The sequence below is a fragment of the Bos grunniens genome, chromosome 2 (assembly GCF_055505025.1).
Source record: "Bos grunniens cultivar Pamir isolate PY7600 chromosome 2, Bosgru_T2T1.0, whole genome shotgun sequence".
In the NCBI taxonomy this organism is placed as follows: domain Eukaryota; kingdom Metazoa; phylum Chordata; class Mammalia; order Artiodactyla; family Bovidae; genus Bos; species Bos grunniens.
Window position 1 is genome coordinate 56910715 of NC_141166.1, and position 23977 is coordinate 56934691.

Here is a 23977-nt window from a genome sequence, read left to right on the forward strand (position 1 = left end):
TCAAATATAATGTTTTAATATATTTCAAAGATCCTTCTAAGTTGTTAATAAGCTTCTATGTTCAGATTCTTAACTATCTTCAGTAATTCTACTACTGGGCTCATTTTAATAAATCATTTTTGGAAGCTGGGATTAAGGGTAATTTTCTCCAAGTAAAGCCTCACTGTCTAAAAGAGACTACTCTTATTATTTTTTTTTCCTGACGTAATACTTGATCTTTAACTCAAGTAGTTCACAAGAGAGTCGACTACTTTAGAGAAAATAAGTAAACCTGTAGGACAAGTGGCAAGGTCCACGGTAGTTCAGAGACTGTTTTCCCTATATTTCACCGTGCTGGAGACAAGAAATAATAGCTATCTAATGAGACTTTCTGCTTCATTTTCCTTGGCTCTTCTATGCTAAAGTTCAAATACATTTAGATCTTTATTCAAATATTTAGATATTTATCTAAATCAAAACTTTATGTAATCACCTCTACATATGAAAAATATTACATTTCTGAGGAGAATCAAGAATTAAATTATCATCCTCCTCGATACTACAAAGCCCAATTTTTGAATCATGTTAACTGTCACAGGAACCAACTAAGCATGACCTTGGCAACCACAATATAAAACAGTAAGCCTTTTCCAAGACAATACTATTGAGTAAAATGAATGCATTAATCCACTAATCATACTCTCAGGGACAATGTCTTGCATGTTTGCTGTAAAAATATAAAAGGGTTCTATTTAGGACAAAAAAAAAGGGTATTCTTAATATGTACTAGCCATTCAGGTGTGACCTAAATCAAATCCCTTATGATTATACAGTGGAAGTGAGAAATAGATTTAAGGGCCTAGATCTGATAGATAGAGTGCCTGATGAACTATGGAATGAGGTTCGTGACACTGTACAGGAGACAGGGATCAAGACCATTCCCATAGAAAAGAAATGCAAAAAAGCAAAATGGCTGTCTGGGGAGGCCTTACAAATAGCTGTGAAAAGAAGAGAAGTGAAAAGGAAAGATATAAGCATCTGAATGCAGAGTTCCAAAGAATAGCAAGAAGAGATAAGAAAGCCTTCCTCAGTGATCAATGCAAAGAAATAGAGGAAAACAACAGAATGGGAAAGACTTGAGATCTCTTCAAGAAAATTAGAGATACCAAGGGAATATTTCATGCAAAGATGGGCTCGAAAAAGGACAGAAATGGTATGGACCTAACAGAAGCAGAAGATATTAAGAAGAGGTGGCAAGAATATACAGAAGAACTGTACAAAAAAGATCTTCAGGACCCAGATAACCATGATGGTGTGATCACTGACCTAGAGCCAGACATCCTGGAATGCGCAGTCAAGTGCGCCTTAGAAAGCATCACTACGAACAAAGCTAGTGGAGGTGAGCTATTTCAGTTGAGCTATTTCGAATCCTGCAAGATGATGCTGTGAAAGTGCTGCACTCAATACGCCACTAAATTTGGAAAACTCAGCTGTGGCCACAGGACTGGAAAAGGTCAGTTTTCATTCCAATTCCAAAGAAAGGCAATGCCAAAGAATGCTCAAACTACTGCACAATTGCACTCATCTCACATGCTAGTAAAGTAATGCTCAAAATTCTCCAAGCTAGGCTTCAGCAATACGTGAACCGTGAACTTCCAGATGTTCAAGATGGTTTTAGAAAAGGCAGAGGAACCAGAGACCAAATTGCCAACATCCGCTGGATCATGGAAAAAGCAAGAGAGTTCCAGAAAAACATCTATTTCTGCTTTATTGACTATGCCAAAGCCTTTGACTGTGTGGATCACAAACAACTGTGGAAAATTCTGAAGGAGATGGGAATACCAGACCACCTGACCTGCCTCTTGAGAAACCTATATGCAGGTCAGGAAGCAACAGTTAGAACTGGACATGGAACAACAGATTGGTTCCAAATAGGAAAAGGAGTACGTCAAGATTGTATATTGTCACCATGCTTATTTAACTTATATGCAGAGTACATCATGTGAAATGCCGGGCTGGAAGAAGCACAAGCTGGAATCAAGATTGCTGGGAGAAATATCAATAACCTCAGATATGCAGATGACACCACCCTTATGGCAGAAAGTGAAGAGGAACTAATGGGCCTCTTGATGAAAGTGAAAGTGGAGAGTGAAAAAGTTGGCTTAAAGCTCAACATTCAGAAAACTAAGTTCATGGCATCCGGTCCCATCACTTCATGGCAAATAGATGGGGAAACAGTGGAAACAGTAGCTGACTTTATTTTTCTGGGCTCCAAAATCACTGCAGATGGTAACTGCAGCCATGAAATTAAAAGACACTTACTGCTTGGAAGGAAAGTTATGACCAACCTAGACAGCATATTAAAAAGCAGAGACATCACTTCATCAACAAAGGTCCGTCTAGTCAAGGCTATGGTTTTTCCAGTGGTCATGTGTGGATATGAGAGTTGGACTATAAAGAAAGCTGAGTGCCGAAGAATTGATGCTTTTGAACTGTGGTGTTGGAGAAAACTTTTGAGAGTCCCTTGGACTGCAAGGAGGTCCAACCAGTCCATCCTAAAGGAGATTAGTCCTGGGTGTTCATTGGAAGGACTGATGTTGAAGCTGAAACTCCAATCCTTTCACCACCTCATGCAAAGAGCTGATTCATTGGAAAAGACCCTAATGCTGGGAAAGACTGAGGGCAGGAGGAGAAGGGGATGACAGAGGATGAGATGGTTGGATGGCATCACCGACTCAATGGACATGGGTTTGGGTGGACTCCAGGTGTTGGTGATGGACAGGGAGGCCTGGCGTGCTGCGGTTCATGGGGTTGCAAAGAGTCGGACGTGACTGAGCAACTGAACTGAACTGAACTACAAGGGAAGACCCATACATGTAAATGAGCAGGCTCCACATGGATTCCATCACTGTGTCAGGGAAGAAAGGTATGAACATAAGCAAGGCTTTCTGAGGATCTTTTTTTTTCAGAACTAATAAATTTATCCAGGAGTTAACAAGTACCCACGCAAGCATTAACAGATAGCTAGGTTGGCCAAAAAAATTCATTTGGTTTTTTTCCATAACATCTTATGGAACCCAATATAAGTATCATCGTATGTCACATACACATCATATAAACCCTGTTACATATGTCACATAGCATAGAGATAGCCATACACTTATACACCTAATACTGATATATTTATCTACTTACACACCTCTCTATTTCCTTGGCTAAAGCACCCAAGGTTTTCTAGGGACTGAACAGGTCTGGTAGTTCAGTGACCGAAAGAGTATGACTGCCTATACAAGCAAGCCATGTTTGTATACAGTGAAACAAGGACTCTACAACATTGAAGAACACCCTTTTCAATAGCCCTGAGTCTGCTGTGCTACAAAATAAGCCAGCTGCAGCACATCCAAATTGGCCAGACAGGCAGCTGTGAACTGCCCCAATCAAAAGCAAGGGTCTTGCAAAGAGAAACACTGCCTCTGCTCCGAGAGGAATCGTGACTGGAAATGTTTGTACTGAAACACAATTAAAAAGAAGCTGCTTTGCCTCTGAAAGTTGGCCACAAAATCTCTGATAATTCATATAAAACACACGAGTCATGAAAGACCTCGCTCACATGAGGAAGAAAGAAAACATAGCTCACGGCATTTTGGCCTTGAGCTTGCTTAGCTCTTCTGTGTCCATGTGGAGATAGTCAGCACTGTAAAACGCTCGTGGATGTTTAGGCTACAAAAAGTCAGTCACATCTCTGTTGCTGACCGAGTCAGAAAACTATCACAGATATAAAGCAGTGCAAGGTCATCTGGGATTCAGAACCAAGGGTCTTAACGAGCAGGGCAGGCTTCACAACTCTTGTAGCAGATGGCTGCAGAGTTCCTAGAAACTGATGTAACTGTAAAATTAGAAGCCAAATAATTTATAAAGCTTTCTTATATCAGGATCATCTTCTCAGGCCCACAGTTTACTCTGATGTCCTTGGAAAAATGCAGTTATGATGGTTCCCTCATGTTCTGCCTCCCTGTCCCCATCAGTGCTTGAATGGCTCTCCACAAACTATTTGTATTCATGATAGTGAATTGTGAGTTCACTGCCTAGAAATAGTTGGGCACTTTTATGAGGCATGATGAATTTTTTATTTAGCACAGCAGTAATGAATTAAATAGGACCCCAAAGGATTCAAAGAGTTTACACCTCTCCCTGGGAGCTCTCATTATACGACCCTACAGTGTAAGAGTGTCTCCAATGTTTAAGACCAATAACATCATCATCTGCCAAGAGAGGTTTACAACCTCATTAAGTTAATTACTTCTTATAAAATGAGCCCTCTGATACTGCGTGATGGTTCTGTATATGCTATTTAGTAAAAACTCTCACTGAAAAGAGATACTGTATAAGTACAGAGCACATTCCAGGCCCTCAATAAATGTTAGTTCTCTTCTTTCATTCATTAGCTGATACAAAAATGCTAATAACTACATGTACTCAAAAAAAATTTTGGTGAATAAGATAACGTGACATTCAAAAAATGGCCTGGCATTCCTCTTCCCCACAAAACTGAAATTAAACCCCCTCTAGAAAAGCCTCAACCACTGTGCTACAATCCCTGTATTATTTTCCATCATTTCATTTTCCCGTAAGTAATCTCTATGAAAAAGAGACATTAAACAACACAAAGTCTCTTTACTCAAAACTATTACCTAATGACAATCAAAACCTTAATGCAATTTGAAACAATGTCTGTGTCACTACTTTCAAAAGGAAAGAAAAGTGGAAAAAGATGGGAATAAGTAAGTAAAACACTAACTGTCTCTATGGAGATGGAGAGGCAGGAGACGCTTTTGGAATCTATAAGCGAAAGGAAGGGCAAAGCAGTCACCAAAGAGTATAGCTGAGTGGATCTTTACAAACAGAGCTCTTAGGAATAGTGCCCACCACCCAGCACCAGGAGTTCTATGTGATGGATAAGTGAAGCCTCACCAGATCTAGGAAGCACAGGAGCTCAAAAACAACACAAATGTTCCAAGTGACTTTTGGACAGCGCTACTCAAAGTATGGTTCAAAGACCAGCACTACTCAAAAGCAGATCTGTCCACAAACAGCTATTGGTCTGTCTACACATGAGAATAGACTTTGAGAGAAGTTTTTGTAGCAATCTGGTACCTTGTCTGTTGAAACTAAAACTTTAAGTTGGGAACCTTTCTATGTCTTCTTGGATTTCTTCTGGTATTTATTGATCAGCAACAGTCTGGGCGAGTGAAGAAGCTGGTGCTTCCCAGTGGAAGGTTTGACAATATGGCCAAAGGTGGTACCCTCCTCCAACCTCCCGCGGGAAGCAGCGCCTGTAAACAAAGCTTCCCAGCAGAGGAGGTGGCAATGACCCTGTGAAGCAGGTGTCCATTCTTCAGCTTATGAGGGGTAAAGAGGTGCGAGAAGGACTAAATCTAGGGAAGATGATAGGATCTCAAGCAGTGAATGGGACACTGAAACCAAGAGGACAAGTTATCAAGTAGAAAAATGTCAAGAAAAGAGAAAAATATAGAAAAGAAGAATGAACTCAATGTGCCACTAGATTTCCACTGGAGGAATAAGGTGTTTCTGTTTTTCACAGAAAGAATGAATGTCTACCCCATGAAACAGTAACAGCAACCTCTACTCCATCTCTCAATAAGGAAGGGACACAAGCCCAACCAGGAAACAGAATTCTGCACCAGGAGGAAGCAGGTGGTTTACAACTTTCTGAGAAGGAGGAGGTCATACACTAACATGGCTCATGAGGGGACACATGTTCCAGAGGAGATGAAGAACTGGCCCACGCCAATCAAACCAGTGACCATAACCCACTTCTGATGACTCACGTGGTAACACACTGAAATAATCAGATACTCAAAAAATTATAAAAACATGATGAAGAATGAGTAAAAATCTAAAAGAAAATTAATAGGCTTAGGAATATTTTCATCTCTTCCTCCTTTATGCCTTAAAAAGGAAACAAATGTGAAATGAATAGGCTGGTAGATACCATCAAAATGACTGGGGTGGGGACAGGTGACATGAGACATCATCACCACCAATGACTCTGTCAAGGGACGCAGTTTTTAACTGACCTTGCCACCACTTCCACTGGCCAACCTGGAAACAAACAAGAAGCGGTACTGCTTTTAAGAATTGAATTCTGTTTCACAATGAAAGGAAGGTTAGAGGCAGTGAAAGAGCAAAAACTTTCTCCCAAGATATCAATATCCTCCTAAAGTTCTTACTGGGAAGAAGGAATGCTAAACAGTGAAAGACTTCACAAATTTCTGAGTGAACAGAGGTAAGAGCCCATACCCAGAGTTCAAATGAATGATCTAAAAAGGGGTGGGAAACTCAATATAATGACTATTTACAATATATACTGACAACACACAGCGAAAAGCAAACCCTTCCATGAATAGTAACACGAGCTGCCACTGGGGTGGGGGAAACATGAGGGGAAGGTACAGAAGCAGGTAGGGGCTAGGTCAAGCAGAATCTTCTGGGTTAGGCTTATATTTTAGTGCAATAAAAACCATTTCGTGAAATGAAAACTTTAAATTAAAAAAATACCTTGAAGCAACAAAAATGGAAAAATACACCAAAACTGATGAGATACAGCAAAAGTAGTTCCAAGAGGAAATTTTATAGCTATAAATGCATACATCAAGAATAAAGAAATATCTCAAATAAACAACCTAATATTATACCTCAAAAAAGTAGAAAAGTAAGAACTAAGCCCAACCTTAGCAGAAGATACAGTTTTTTGAGGAAACAATAAAGATTAGAGCATAAATAAATGAAATAGAGAACAGGAATGCAACAGAAAATTGAGTTGGTTCTTCAAAAAAATAAACCAAATTGGCAAAACTTTATCTAGACTAACCAAGGAAAAAAAGAGAGTTCTAATAAATAAAATTATAAATGAAAGAGGTATCAACAAATACCACAAAAATAAAGGATCATAAGAGACTACTCTGGACAGTCATATGCCAACAAATTAGACAACCTAGAAGAAATGGATAAGTTTCTAGAATTATGACTAGAAAAGCTGAAGAGACCAATTACTATTAGGGAGAGTGAATCAGTAATCAAAAACCCCAAAATAAAAACACCAGAACTGTCTCAAACTCTTGTAAAACAAAGAAGAGGTAACACTTCCAAACTCATTTTAGCAGGCCAACGTTACCCTGATACCAAAGTCAGATAAGGATACTACAAGAAAAGAAAACTATATCCTTGATAAATGTAAATGTCAAATCCTCAGTAAAATACTAGCAAACTGAATTCAACAGGTTCATACACAATGATCAAGTGGGCTTTGTCCTTGGAATGCAAGGATGATCCAACATATGCAAATCAATAAACACAATACCTCACAGTTAATACATGTAACACATCTGAATAGAATAAAAGGTTAAGATCATGTGATCATCTCAACAGATCTGGAAAAAGCATGTGACATGCAGTAGAATGAAACCGACAAAACTTAATTACCACTCACAAAAATTAACTCAAACTGGAATTGAAAACTTAAGTGCAAGACCTGCAACTGTGAAACTTCTAAAAGGAAGCAAAGGAGAAAACTCTTATTAGACACTGGTTTTGGCAATGATTTTTTGGATATGACACACAAAGCACAAACAACATAAACAAAAATAAACAAATGGGATTACATCAGACTGAAAAGCTTCTGCACAGCAAAAGAAATGATTAACAAAATGGAAGGCAACATACTAAACGGGAGAAAATATCTGTAAATAATATGACCAACTAGGGGTTAATATCCAAAATACATAAACAGTTCATACAACTCAATCCCTCAAAAAACCCAAATAATCTGATTAAAAAGTGAGGAGAAGACCTGAATAGACATTTTTCCAAATATGAAAAGATACTCAACACCATCAATCACCAGAGAAATTCAAATCAAAACCACAATGAGGTATCACCTCACACCTATCAGAATGGCTAATATATGTATAAAACAAACACATACACACAAAACATGTGTTGGAGAGGATGTGGAGAAAAGGGAATCCTTGTGCCACTACTGGTGGGAATGTAAATTGGTACAGCCACTATGGAAAATAGTATGGAGGTTCCTGAAAAATTAAAAAAAAAAAAAAACAGAACTACCATATGATTCAGCAAAACCACTTCTGGGTATATACCCAAAGTAAATAAAATTACTAGGTTGAAAAGATATCTGTACTCCCATGTTCCATGAAGCATTATTTACAATAGTCAATACCTGGAAACAAAGTAAGTGTCTGTCTATGGATGAATGAATAAAGAAAATGTGTTATATATATACAATTGAATATTGTTCAGCTAAAAAAAAGGAAGGAAATCCTGCCCCTTGTGACAACATGGATGAACTGTGAAGGCATTATACTCACTGAAGTCAGTCAGACAAAGAAAGACAAATACTGTATGATCTTGCTTATACATGGAATCTTTAAAAAAAAAAAAAACAAAAAAAACCTCATAGAATCAAAGAGTAGATTGTTGGTTTGGGGAAGAAAGGGGAAATGAAGACATGTAGTTAAAAGGTACACACTTCCAGTTATAAGATGCAGTGCTAGGAATCTAATGCATAGCATAGGGTCTAGAGTTAACACTGTATTGTATTCTTACAAGTTGCTAAGAGAGTAGATCTTAAAAGTTCTCACCACATAGACACAAAAGAAGGTAACTCAAAAAAAGAAAAAAATCAAACAGGCCAAGGCTTTGATCCAGTTTTCAGTTTTACAGATCATTCTGGTATCTTTCTGCAGGCAAGCATAAGGGGGAAAGAGACCTGTTAGATATTGCTACAAACAGTCCTCAAAGGAAAAGAGGATAGGTGGCTTGCTCTAACTAGAGTCTCCAGGTGGACACAAAGAAAAGGAAGAAAGAGCTTGGCATGAGATATATTTTAGAGGTAGGGCTGATAGAAAATGGCATTTATGTGGACGATACAGGAAAAGAAAACATCAAGGGTGACTCTAACATCTCTAGCTTGAGAAACTAGGTTGACAGGTGGTCCCATTTATTGAGATCAGGAAGTTTGGGTAGGAGGATGAAATCAAGAGTTCAGTTTGGGGCATGCTTAGTCTGAGATGTCTCTTAGAGACTCACTTAGACATGACAAGCAGGTACTGGATGTGTAAGCTGGGAGACCAGGTAAGAGGAACTGACTGGCATATACAGTTTAGGAGGCAACTACATAATCTGAGACTCGTTGTGACACTCTCTTAACTGATAATACAGATGACTTCAAATAATTAAGTGACTGTCCTGCAGAAGAGCAAGTATACTTATTTGGTAAGGTTCTAGACTACTGAGTAAAGAGGAATACATAGAGGCAGAATTCATCTCTAAGTAAGGAAGAACTTTGTTAGCCAAACCTCTGTGACAAAGTCCATAGGCCACCATACAGAATGGTGAGCCTTCTATCAGCTTCTGCTGTTGCTGGGAGGACCCTACAGTAGATGGCCTATATAAGACTATGCTCTCTGTTACCTAAGATTCTCACATGCTGGACCTTCCCCCTCCGTTTCTGTCCACCCAGAACCTAGAACCCGCACAACCAAAAGAAACAGTGCACTGTGTGTTCAAAGGCTCTAGGAAGGGAGCTGGACACACTGGTCTAATCATTCTTTCTTCAGCTACTCTAGGGAATAGAGAAGAGGCACTCCTCATGAAAGTGGAGTAGAAACAGATACTTCAGGGCAGGTCAGGAGAAACAGAAATAGATATTTCAAGGCACAGATCTAACTAAGGGCTGATGAACAGAATGGATGCAGTCAGACGACTGAAACATCCACAGGGGATTTTCTTCTTTTGATCATCAGGAAATCAAAGTTATTAATCTGATAACTAATTAGCCAAGCAAAGTGGAAACATTTAAATCCCACTCTGGCAAACAAGTAAAAATTACCAATTAAAAGAGTCTTATCTATAAAACAAGAACATCTTAGAGATGAAACAGTTATGAAAAAATCATCCTCCTCTTTCATGGACTCATCAGTTCCATCAAAGAAACCCACTGACAAAAGCAGTCCTAACCTGTCCAAGTTTGACTGAATCAGACAGCACAGCTCTTCTGAACCTTTTCCAGGTAGCTGGGCACCATCTGTAAAAGCACATTCTCACTCAAGACCATCAATCACACAAATCGTTTTTATTAAAAGCACGAGAAACAAAGCATAATCCCTCCATTTGAGGGGTTGTTTTATGGGGAGGTTGCCAACCTGTCTAAAAATACATACAGAAATCTCAATTCTTCAGGCTTCAGAGGAAGACTTATCTTTTTTTCAAATAGTTTTTTAATATTTACTATTATTATTTTTTATTTGGCTGCACTGGGTCTTAGTTGCACCATATGGGATCAAGTTCCCTGACCAGGGAGCGAACCTGGGCCTCCTGCGTTGGAAGCTTAGAGTCTTAGCCACTGGGGTACCAGGGAAGACCCAGAGGAAGGCTTCTCTGGAGTGAAATCCACCATTTCTTGGGGCCTTCCCTCACATTTAAGCAGAGGTAGGCTTGTGGTTGTGGTCTCCCTAAACTCAAATAATTATTCCTTAGGAAAGAGGTAAGACTTTACAGATTCTGGTGTCTTGGAGGAAAGGTCAAAGACCCTGAAGTACTCAGGAACTACACTAGAGGTCTAGAATCCAGGAATTGACTCCCGCATTGGCTGGAACCCCTTTTGATAGGTGCCTGCTCCTTCACGTGAGAGATGAGGCAAGTTCTTCCTGGAAAACATTCCAGGATCCTAACAACTGGCCTTCCTGCAAAGAAGTCCTGTAAGCTTCATGCTAATGAGCCCACTTTGCTGACACCATCCTGTCCATGGTTCACCTTCTTAGAGGAGAAAGTAAGTTGTCAGGTGGTGACCTTACCTGTTTTTCCTGCTCCGCTTTCCCCAGTAATCAGAATACACTGGTCTTTATCTTGATCTCTTAGGGATCTGTATGCTTCATCTGACAGGGCAAAGCTGCACGGGATAATGGAAAAAAAAAAAGTCCTTACAATTCAGCTCATTATTATTCGTTTACCAGATATAACAGGCTCTTTAAGGGCCACTGTTATGTTTCAGATAGAAAACGAAATATCACATTGTTTTTCTTCAAATTCTTCAAGTAAATAAATAAAGTTATTTATTCTTTGTGGCCCAAGTTATCTTCTCCTATGCATTCCCTATTAACTAAAATGGTATTGATGTACTGTACACCATAAAGATATGCTTTATTTAACCCACACGCTATATTTACAGCTTACTTTGTTAAAATCTGGGCAACTAAGAGAACCAAGAAAAAAATTTACAACACATGTCCACAACTGGATAATGTTGCTATTTCCAGGATGATAAACTGGAGTTTCAAAACACTGAGAAAAAAGGTTTTCAAATGTTAGAAAATGTTATCAAATACTAAATAGCTGACACTACCATCACAAAACTAAAAGCAGAACTACCACCTTCACAAACAAGACGGTTGAAACTATGAGATCCACCAGTGGGAGGTGGTCCTGTAGGCTGCCATGCTTCTTGCCCAGTCTTGGGCTCCATGATGACAAAGGGCCCCCTATCAAGTGAGCTCTCATGTCGACCTTCCCCTCCGCAAAATCAACTAACAAGGTAAATTCTGACTCCCTCTAGCTAACTGAAGAATAATTTTGACAATATGATGCTGTCTTAAAATAGGTAAAGCTGCTCTTCTAATTCATTTATTTTGAGTCTACCTAATGTGAAGAAAATGCTAGGAATGCAAAGATAATTAAGATTCAGCCCTTCTTTGATGAGTTTTCAGCCAAAAGTAGGGGAGAGATACAAATAGAGAATAGATAAGTGCAAGGAAAAAGATATATGCAAAACATTGCAGAACCAGACAGGGCCCTCAGTAGGGTGAGGATTAGAGTTGGAGTATTTTAAGAGGTGGGAAAAAACAGTCCTAAAGAAGTAATGAGCAAGACAAAGGACTTTGAGGCAAAAACAAAGGCCAAGATATCCTAGAGGTGGACTAAGGGGTATGAGCAGTTGCATGCTGCTGAAAGGCAAGGCCTGAGGAGAAATGCACTAGAGAGATGAAGTGAAGTTGCTCAGTCATGTCCCACGGACTGTAGCCAACCAGGCTCTTCCGTCCATGGAATTTTCCAGGCAAGAGTACTGGAGTGGGTTGCCATTTCCTTCTCCAGAGGATCTTTCTCACCCAGGGATTGAATCCAGGTCTCCCAACTTGCAGGCAAACGCTTTACCATCTGAGCCACCAAGGAAGCCCAGAGAGATGAGCAGACTCCAGATCAGGAGAATGGAGCCACCCAGGGGGACTGTAAGCAGAAGAGGGGCAGGACCAGACAGTAACCAGAGAGTAATTGGAGCTAAAACACCAACATTTACCCTGCACCAGCATGGGCCCCAGGCCCTTTGCATTTAAGGATTCTAAGTCTCACAATGAAACCACTATGAATATATTATTCAGTTTAGTTCAGTTCAGTCGCTCAGTCGTGTTCAACTCTTTGCGACCCCATGAACTGCAGCACGCTAGGCCTCCCTGTTCATCACCAACTCCCAGAGTTTACTCAAACTCATGTCCATCTAGTCGGTGATGCCATCCAGCCATCTCATCCTCTGTCGAGCCCCTTCTCCTACTGCCCCCAATCCCTCCCAGCATCAGAGTCTTTTCCAATGAGTCAACTCTTCACATGAGGTGCCCAAAGTATTGGAGTTTCAGCTTTAGCATCAGTCCTTCCAAAGAAATCCCAGGACTGATCTCCTTCAGAATGGACTGCTTGGATCTCCTTGCAGTCCAAGAGACTCTCAAGAGTCTTCTCCAACACCACAGTTCAAAAGCATCAATTCTTCAGTGCTCAGCTTTCTTCACAGTCCAACTCTCACATCCATACATGACCACTGGAAAAACCATAGCCTTGACTAGACAGACCTTTGTTGGCAAAATAATGTCTCTGCTTTTGAATATGCTATCTAGGTTGGTCATAACTTTCCTTCCAAGGAGTAAGCATCTTTTAATTTCATGGCTGCAATCACCATCTGCAGTGATTTTGGAGCCCCAAAAAATAAAGTCTGACACTGTTTCCACTGTTTCCCCATCTATCTGCCATGAAGTGATGGGACCAGATGCCATGATCTTCGTTTTCTGAATGTTGAGCTTTAAGCCAACTTTTTCACTCTCCACTTTCACTTTCAGCAAGAGGCTTTTTAGTTCCTCTTCACTTTCTGCCATAAGGGTGGTGTCATCTGCATATCTGAGGTTATTGATATTTCTCCCAGCAATCTTGATTCCAGCTTGTTCTTCTTCCAGCCCAGCGTTTTTCATGATGTACTCTGCATAAAAGTTAAATAAGCAGGGTGACCATATACAGCCTTGACGTACTCCTTTTCCTATTTGGAACCAGTCTGTTGTTCCATGTCCAGTTCTAACTGTTGCTTCCTGACCTGCATATAGGTTTCTCAAGAGGCAGGTCAGGTGGTCTGGTATTCCCATCTCTTTCAGAATTTTCCAGTTTATTGTGATCCATACAGTCAAAGGCTTTGGCATAGTCAATAAAGCAGAAATAGATGTTTTTCTGGAACTCTCTTGCTTTTTCCATGATCCAGCGGATGTTGGCAATTTTATCTCTGGTTCCTCTGCCTTTTCTAAAACCAGCATAAACATCTGGAAGTTCACGGTTCACGTATTGCTGAAGCCTGGCTTGGAGAATTTTGAGCATTACTTTACTAGCGTGTGAGATGAGTGCAATTGTGCAGCAGTTTGAGCATTCTTTGGCATTGCCTTTCTTTGGGATTGGAATGAAAACTGACCTTTCCCAGTCCTGTGGCCACTGCTGAGTTTCCCAAATTTGCTGGCATATTGAGTGCAGCACTTTCATAGCATCATCTTCTAGGATTTGAAATAGCTCAACTAGAATATATTATTACTAATCCTATTTTCAGATGATGAAATCATGGCACAAAGTGAAGATAGAACGTGTCAAGGTCACACTGGCAGTATGACGCAGTGGAGCCCAAACTGAGCCCTGCTCTTGACCACTGGCACACACCACCTCTGTGTTCTGGACAGATCACAGGGCCACAAGAGTACACTAAGAGAGATCCATCTAAGGCAAGGAGCCCGGTGAGAGGCTGGGACTCTTGGAAGGGTGTCAATTCAGCCTTTCAATCACAGACTTGGGCTTTTCTTCAGAAAAGTGTGTGCAGCCATTAATACTGACAATGCACTGAACACCTTCAATCTGCCAGGAGCTGAATCTTATGTGAACAATGTACACTGATCTCTTTCCATCCAGCAGCCCTCCCTCCCTCACCCTCAAACCCCTTCAGCCATCCCCTGAATAAGCAGTGTCCTGCTCATCCCCAAGGATGCTCAGTGGCCTCATCCTTGTCCAGCGTTCCCTGATTTCCCAAGTGAGAAGCAAGTAAGACCCTCTGTGTGATTACATACTGTTGTTGTTGTTGTTTAATTACAAAGTCGTGTCCAACTCTTTGTGATCCTATGCACGGTAGCCTGCCAGGCTCCTCTGTCCAGGGGATTCCCAGGCAAGAATACTGGGGTGGATAGCCATTTCCTTCTCCAGGGGATCTTCCCAACCCAGGGATGGAACCCTCGTCTCCTGCATTAGCAGGTAGATTCTTTACCACTGAGCCACCTGGGAAGCCCCACTGCAACCTGGGACAGTGGAAAAAACAGTGAATCTGGAGGCAGAGGGCATCCAGGATGGATAGGATTCTATGGGCCCCAGACCCACAACTTACCACCTACAGGACCTGGAGCAAGTCACTCACCTTGGCTGAACTTTGATTTCTCCAGGTACAAAATAAAGAAATGTAGCCCTGTACTTTAGCTCAGAAAATTAAATCAAACTGTATGAAAGCACCTTAAAAGTGACTCAGTCCTCAATAAATGTCTAATGTCTTTCTGTATTATAATTAGTTATGCAGACATCTTCTTATCCCCTACCAGAGTGTAAGCTTCTGGGGGCACAGCCTTTCTGTGTAATTAACTTTCGTGCATTCCACAGAGCTATAAACATAAGACATTGTCTATACCAAAATATGAATGAATGAATGAGTGGACCTTCTCCAAGTTTTGACAAAGCCCCTAACGGACTGAGCTCCATGAAGCAGGAAACTCGTATCTCCTACTGCCTTCAGACAGGGCAGGAAAGCTTTACTTGGATTTCTTATTAGCCCCCTCCTCCCTCCCATCCCTCCCACCTCAAGACAATAGTTCAGCAAAGCCAATGTCATCTTCACCACTGGCAAGAAATGCAGGAAAGCATGTTACGCCAAATACAAATGAACTCTTCCAATCATATATTGATATATTTGCTGACCTCTTCATGGATTAACACAGGTCTTTCCCCAGGTTCCTAGTACTGCAAGTTAGCTTTATATATTCTACCATCGTTAGATCCCAAATGATGCAAAATTACTTCTAACATGATTAACCACATGTGATTGTGACTGCACACATATATGCATGTGTACACACACACACACACACACACAGGCTCAGAAGATCACCAAATGACTCTGACATGGGTTTATTTCCCATCAAAACACCCAGGTAGAACACTTACTTTCCTCTTGTCTATCTAGACAGAATCGTTAACTGCTGTCCCCCAACCTGGGCTTGATACATCTAGTGGGTTTAAAGGCTAAAAGGGATGGTTATTCTGTCAGGTTTCTGAAGAGTCAATGATTTCAAACTGCCATGAAAATTTACCAATTAAAGTACTCACACACCGGGAAAACTGGCCCGGAATACTAGCAACATCCACCTCAAGCAGAGCATAATGCCATCTGACTTACTTCGTATAAACACAAGATCTTGACTTCACTTAAAAAAATAACACAGGGGGGCCAGGACACCAGCTCCCCTCCCAACCATACTCTCTTTCTCTCTGGCAATGTTCAATCTTACTCTCTCTCTGGCAACGTTAGCACGTACCCATCACCACAGCCAACATTTGTAACTAAACTGAAACCACATGCCAGCCTTCCCAACCACTCTATAATTAAGGAACCTAAATAAATCTTTAAAGCAGTTTTTACTTAAAAACAGTTGTGACCCATATGCTTCACATTATTTTGTAAGCATGTCAGCATTGTGATTTACCACACACAAAAATGAATGGTTTACTGCACTATAATGATGATAACTTAAGGGGCAAACATGGTCTTCATCGCACCACATCAAGAGCAGGGCTTCATCTATTTCTTCTGTCCTCTACTTGAGCTCTAAGAATAGCGACAGCCTGACGTTTGAATGCAAGTCCCCCCTTCATTTCCAGATCAGCTAAACGGCTGTTCATTGAGAGTCAACCTTCCATTAACATCGAGCATGTTTGCTGCACATTTGCCAGCAGCTGTATCTCTTGTTTATAGGTTTTGGAAGCTAGATTTGGGGCTCATCTACCATGTTCTGTCAGAGCAGAAGATTGAGTTGCATGTTCAAAATTATCTAGCCAGTATTTATATTCTTTCACCATTTTATTTCTGTTCAGAATGGGAATCTCTGCTGTGGTCCTGCTTTCATGGGCATCAGGGTGTCCCTGCCCAAAACTCCAAGCTCCTCACCCTATCATTTTCTTTCTATGTTTCCTTCACCTATTTCAGGGAGCAGAAAAGATGGTGTGACACCAAATATACCCCCACCACCACCACCTAAATCTTATGTTCTCCTAAAGTGAAGGTCATTCAGTCACGTCTGACTCTTTGTGACCCCATGGACTGTAGCCCGCCAGGCTCCTCTGTCCATGGAATTCTCCAGGAGTGGGGAGCTGTTCCCTTCTCCAGCAGATCTTCCCAACCCAGGGATTGAACCAGGGTCTCCTGCATTGCAGGTGGATTCTTTACTAGCTGAGCCACCAGGGAAGCCCACCCATGTTCTCCCAAGCAGACCCCTTTTTCTCAGTCCCTCTGGCTCTCCTAATGAGGTGCTTGAGGAACCATTCTCTAAAGCAGTCTAATCCATTCTGAAAACTTCTAGTTTGTCATCTCCTCTAGCCAAAGTGTTACACAGAACAAATTTTGTCTTAGGAAACTTTCCTAGACTTAGATGACTCTTTCTACCTTTCTGTTTCTATCTTTTTTTTTTCAAGAACTCTCAAAATGGTACTTCCTTTCATTCAATCCTAAATCCTAGAATACTTTCAAATCACACTAAGGAAATTCTGCTTCTGAATTTAACCCTCTTAAAACAGCTCTGTCTCAAAATTCTCATCCACATTGAGACCTGCAAAACTTAAGTATTTCTCCACTTTCTAGCTCTGATTCAGCTCTAAAAACATGCTTTTAAAATTAAGCAACAACAACAAAAATATAAAGTGCTTTCTAAAAAAACTCCTAACCTATAAGTGTGCCACCAATTTCTAACTTCATATTAAATCCCATTAAGGACCAAGGTCCACAGCAAGGACATGCAAGAGAAGGAAAGAAAGAAAGGGAATTATGTGTGGTGTATTTTGCACAGTATCCTTGAGGTCTGTTTGTTTATTTGCTGGCTTTTAAGGACCAGGCTCTCCCATCCCTGGGATTTTCCAGGCAAGAACACTGGAGTGGGTTGCCATTTCCTCCTCCAATGCATGAAAGTGAAAAGTGAAAGTGAAGTTGTTCAGTCATGTCTGACCCTCAGCAACCCCATGGACTGCAGCCCTCCAGGCTCCTCCATCCATGGGATTTTCCAGGCAAGAGTACTGGAGTGGGGTGCCACAGCCTTCTCCGAAGGAGAAGCACAATGCTGGCCTTTCTTGTAAAATACCATTGCAGATATCTGTACACCTATGATTGCCTCATATTCTTAACTCAGAAACATTCACTTGCTTGGAAAATAACACTGAGTTAAATTAGTGTTATGCTCTTCTGTGAAACATTCATCCCACATCTTAAGGAAAAACTTCAGGGAAAATAAGTTTTTATACTTGTTACAAGTAACTATAACTTTTTATCCTGGAAAGCTTTGTTCCATTCTTGTCCTATGCCATGTTTTCATAATTCTCGCAATATCTCAAGCTTTTTCATTATTATCATGTTTGTTAAGGTGACATGTGATCTGTGATCTTTGATGTCAGTTATAACTTTTTGTTTCATATAGTTTATTTAATGTATGTACATTTTTTAAGATTTAATACTATTACATACTTCACTATGAGACTATTGCATAGGGTATACATAACTATCATATATACAAAGAAACCAAAAAAATTCATGTGACTTGCTTTATTGAGATAGTCACTTTACTAAGGTAGTCTGGAACTGAACCCACAATATCTCCGAGGTGTGCCTAAAAAAGCACAGTAAATTAACATATTTACAAAAATACATTTATTCCTACATAGCCACAACATTGGTAAGCATTCCTAACAATCCAAGAGAAGACAGAACAAAAGTAAGCCTCTCTTCAAAATAAACAGCAATGGGCATATGTATGCATGCGTGCGTGCTAAATTATTTCCGTCGTGTCCGACTCTTTGCGACCCTATGGACTGCAGCCTGCCAGGCTCCTCTGTGCAAGGTTCTCCAGGCAAGAATACTGGAGTGGGTTGCCATTCCCTTCGTGAAGGGGACGTATATATACTATGAAGTAAAAAGGCAAGATTATGAGAAAGAAAAAAAGAACAGAATTGGAGGGAAATGGATGATAAATGGACCTAAATGATGGCAAGGTTTCTGCATGTTACATAAAGCAGTACAACATTAACTATGTATGGATCTTGAAAACTTTAGGATATACAGTATACCATGAACAATCACAAAATAATAACACAAAGAGGTATAAAATAACAAAAGAATTAAAATGAATTCTAAAAACAAATTCAAATTATCCAAAAGATAATAAAAGAAGGCAAGAAGAAAAACAGGGAACAAACAGAAAGTATATTATTAAATGGTAAACCTAAATTCAAGCACATCAATAATCACACTAAATGTTAATGGACAAAATACTCCAATCAAAAGGCAGAGTATGCTAAAATGGATATAAAAACAAAACTGGAATAGCTCAAATTGCTGCTTCCTATTGAAGTCAAACTTAAAATATGAAGACATGGATAGGCTAAAAGGAAGTAAGATGGAAAAAAAATATATATATATATATATATTCAGGTATGACCTAAATCAAATCCCTTATGATTATACAGTGGAAGTGAGAAATAGATTTAAGGGCCTAGATCTGATAGATAGAGTGCCTGATGAACTATGGAATGAGGTTTGTGACATTGTACAAGAGACAGGGATCAAGACCATCCCCATGGAAAAGAAATGCAAAAAAGCAAAATGGCTGTCTGGGGAGGCCTTACAAATAGCTGTGAAAAGAAGAGAAGTGAAAAGCAAAGGAGCAAAGGAAAGATATTAGCATCTGAATGCAGAGTTCCAAAGAATAGCAAGAAGAGATAAGAAAGCCTTCCTCAGCGATCAGTGCAAACTAACAGAGGAAAACAACAGAATGGGAAACACTAGAGATCTCTTCAAGAAAATTAGAGATACCAAGGGAACATTTCATGCAAAGATGGGCACATTTAAGGACAGAAATGGTATGGACCTAACAGAAGCAGAAAATATTAAGAAGAGATGGCAGAATACACAGAGAACTATACAAAAAAGATCTTCACGACCCCAATAATCACGATGGTGTGATCACTCACCTAGAGCCAGACATCCTGGAATGTGAAGTCAAGTGGGCCTTAGAAAGCATCACTACGAACAAAGCTAGTGGAGGTGATGGAATTCCAGTTGAGCTATTCCAAATCCTGAAAGATGATGCTGTGAAAGTCCTGCACTCAATATGCCAGCAAATTTGGGAAACTCAGCAGTGGCCACAGGACTGGAAAAGGTCAGTTTTCATTCCAATCCCAAAGAAAGGCAATGCCAAAGAATGCTCAAACTGCTGCACAATTGCACTCATCTCACACGCTAGTAAAGTAATGCTCAAAATTCTCCAAGCCAGGCTTCAGCAATATGTGAACCATGAACTTCCAGAGGTTCAAGCTGGTTTTAGAAAAGGCAGAGGAACCAGAGATCAAATTGCCAACATCCTCTGGATCATGGAAAAAGCAAGAGAGTTCCAGAAAAACATCTATTTTTGCTTTATTAACCACGCCAAAGCCTTTGACTGTGTGGATCACAATAAACTGTGGGAAATTCTGAAAGAGATGGGAATACCAGACCACCTGACCTGCCTCTTGAGAAACCTATATGCAGGTCAGGAAGCAACAGTTAGAACTGGACATGGAACAACAGACTGGTTCCAAATAGGAAAAGGAGTACATCAAGGCTGTATATGGTCACCCTGCTTATTTAACTTATATGCAGAGTACATCATGAGAAACGCTGGGCTGGAAGAAGCACAAGCTGAAATCAAGATTGCCGGGAGAAATATCAATAACCTCAGATATGCAGAGGACACCACCCTTATGGCAGAAAGTGAAGAGGAACTAAAAAGCCTCTTGCTAAAAGTGAAAGTGGAGAGTGAAAAAGTTGGCTTAAAGCTCAACATTCAGAAAACGAAGATCATGGAATCCAGTCTCATCACTTCATGGGAAATAGATGGAGAAACAGTGGAAACCAATGTCAGACTTTATTTTTTTGGGCTCCAAAATCACTGCAGATGGTGATTGCAGGCATGAAATTAAAAGACGCTTACTCCTTGGAAGGAAAGTTATGACCAACCTAGACAGCATATTGAAAAGCAGAGACATTACTTTGCCAACAAAGTTTCGTCTAGTCAAGGCTATGGTTTTTCCTTTGGGCATGTATGGATGTGAGAGTTGGACTGTGAAGAAGGCTGAGCGCCGAAGAATTGATGCTTTTGAACTGTGGTGTTGGAGAAGACTCCTGAGATTCCCTTGGACTGCAAGGAGATCCAAGCAGTCCATTCTGAAGGAGATGAGCCCTGGGATTTCTTTGGAAGGAATGATGCTAAAGCTGAAACTCCAGTACTTTGGCCACCTCATGCGAAGAGCTGACTCATTGGAAAAGACTCTGATGCTCGGAGGGATTAGGGCAGGAGGAGAAGGGGACGACAGAGGATGAGTTGGCTGGATGGCATCACGGACTCGATGGACGTGAGTCTGAGTGAACTCCAGGAGCTGGTGATGGACAGGGAGGCCTGGCGTGCTGCAATTCATGGGGTCACAAAGAGTTGGACACAACTGAGTGACTGAACTGAACTGATACCATGCCAAAACAACTGGTCAAAAAAAGAGAGAGAGAGAAGTACATTTCACTGTCTTTTCTCTTTATTCACCTAAACTCAAAGATTTCCCTAGTTGGCAACTCAATGAAAAGAAGGCTGTTATGTCATGGCATGACATATGGCAGATTAAAGGTGAAACTTCATTAACTTCAATCATTTTTTAAAAAATATTTATCAATACTTACTTTTTAAAGTTCATATGCATTCTTATATCCTAAAAGGCTTGTTTCTATTAGGTACAAAACAGAAATCTCATCAGGGATGAATCATTTTAAAATGACATCTGTTCTGAAGTGACACAGTTAAGGCATCAAATAAGGCTCAAAAGTCAGGTTTTAAAATAAGACATAACAAATGGACACAAAAAGGTTCTTCTTCCTCTCTAGAATTACACTGGCTTTCAAAAAACAGACTACAGAGTATTTTTGCAAATTTTCATAGACCGAGTCAACCTCAGTGTACACTAGGTCTCTCATTATTTTTTAATGAGTCACTCAAAAATATTTTCTGGACAGTCAAGCATAACCACTAAAGGGACAAAAACCATAGCATTAGAACGTTTTGTGTGAATAAAATGGTTCATAGGTATTGTAACGTTCTAAGGACTAACAGAAATCCCTGTGTAATTACACAAGACATTCTTCTCCTTAAGTATTAGAATTTACAAACAAAGCTCTTTAATTCACCCGTTCACGTGCTGGTGCTGCTGCTAAGTTGCTTCAGTCGTGTCCGATTCTGTGCGACCCCATGGACTGCAGCCTACCAGGCTTCTCCGTCCATGGGATTCTCCAGGCAAGAACACTGGAGTGGGTTGCCATTTCCTTCTCCAGTTCATGTGCTAGATATGCTATATAATCCAAAACAAACAGCAAAGAGCACTTAAAGGGTAGTTGTTCAAGATTTTTAGGAATTTTATTTACAATCCTCTTGCGATGGAAGAAGCTCTGAGGCATGCTCACACTTTCCCATCCCCATGGGCCCAACCACTGTCAAAATTATGATGGAGTTCCTCAGTTCTACTGAACCCAGGGTCAGCTGGCTAAGTGTCCCTCAACAGAACAAACACCTTCCTTCTCCTGGAGAGGGATGTGAAGGTAGACTGAACCAAGGGGTGATTCATTTACAAAGGTGAATTGCAACAGCCAGGTACTGAAGACAGACATTAGGAAGTAGGTAAGAGGTTTAAAAAGACTAAATTATGTCAGGAAGGAAAAGGACTGGACTTAAGATATGAAGGCCTTGAGGAGGAAACATCTGCCTTCAGGCCCTAGAAGCTGCTCTTTGGAACTTAGCAGTAATCCCTTGTGCTGTTGAGGACTTCCTTCTGCAAATGGTGTCCTGAGCATGAGAGGCCACAGGGGAAAGCTTCACAGGGCCAGCATCCTGCTTGGACTTGGCAAGCAGTTAAAAGCACAGAGGCTGACTCCACTTTATCAGTCTTTGCTGCTGAAGGGCCTTATCTCGCAAATTAATGAAGTGTGGTTGGTTTCTTCTATCTTGAATGAGGGCCCCTAACAACTAATACGGAAGAGTACGCGGAGGTTAGAGCAAGAACATCCACAAGGGTGAGGTTCCCAGGCACCCCCAAGCTGAGAGGCATCATACTCACTGTGAGGTTTCTGGGAAAAGATGAAGAGAATCTGTCCTTTAACAGCTTAAAATCAAACAGGAAAGACATTAAATCCCCCCCAAAAAAGAGGTGTAGAAGAACATTAAGGTGCATAATGCTATTCATACTAGAAGAATTCCAGTTGAACCACATTTATTTCTCCTTCTAATCCACTCCCACTCTTAAAAAGATTCTATCGAAAACGACACAACGATACAAAGTTCATTCTACACAGAATCCTGAGTTCTGTGTACAGCTCCACATTGCCTATATTTTTTATATCTAACTTCTACCATTACACAGGATATCCTTTCAATGAATATGATAAAATAATAAACAGCACAAGAAGCAAGCATTCTAGCCTGTCTTCCCTGGTTTTCCATTGACTTGTAAATAGATCTGAACAGATTTCCTCATTAAAAAAAAAAAAAAAAAGGTGTGGGAGATGGTAAGAAACATATGATCAATTCCCTAAAAAGAAAAAAGAGGGGGTGGGGAACACAACTTCTACTGAGTAAAGTATGTCACAGAAGACAGGTATGTCACATCTATATGCGAGGACAGAGGCTGGAAGAACACAGAAAACAAGAGGAAATTGTGTTATTTCCTCTATCCAGAAATTAACAAAACACACCTTATTTGAGAGGGAAAAAACCAGACAACTGAGCTCTTAATGCAAATTCAATAAGCCCTCAAAGTATTTTTAGCATCTCTTTTAACAAAAGAATACTAACAAATAACCTTTCATTTCCCAACTCTCATAAAAGTAAGGACACAGGTATTTATTTACAAAAATAGCCTTTTTTGCTTAGGGTAAATATAATTTAAACAAACTCCCAACACAATCGTTTCCAAGCTTTTTAGCAAAATAGCTTATTTCAACCAACTTATGGCTTCCCTGGTGGCTCAGCTGGTAAAGAATCTGCCTGCAATGCAGGAGACCCAGGTTCGATCCCTGGGTTGGAAAGATTCCTTGCAGAAGGAAATGGCAACCCACTCCAGTATTCTTGCCTGGGAAATCCAATGGACAGAGGAGCCTGGTGGATTACAGTCCATGGGCTGCAAACAGTAGGACATGACTGAGCTACTAAACCACCAAAAACCAACATCATGGTTTTTTATGACTTTATTATAGGCAACTCAAACTTCAGGTTAAAAATACCTAATCCAAGAGACAAAATGT

The 23977-nt window shown here is 40.4% G+C and overlaps 1 protein-coding gene across 12 annotated transcripts in view; it reads right to left on the bottom strand.

The window, feature by feature from the left end:
• Nucleotides 1-23977, bottom strand: part of MYO1B (myosin IB) — a 198985-nt gene that overhangs the window by 89052 nt on the left and 85956 nt on the right. For all 12 annotated transcript variants that reach the window (XM_086348680.1, XM_086348642.1, XM_086348660.1 and 9 more), the window contains one exon: nucleotides 10875-10969. In XM_086348680.1, the coding sequence (XP_086204806.1) occupies nucleotides 10875-10969 (95 nt within the window). The remainder of the gene's footprint in view (nucleotides 1-10874; nucleotides 10970-23977) is intronic.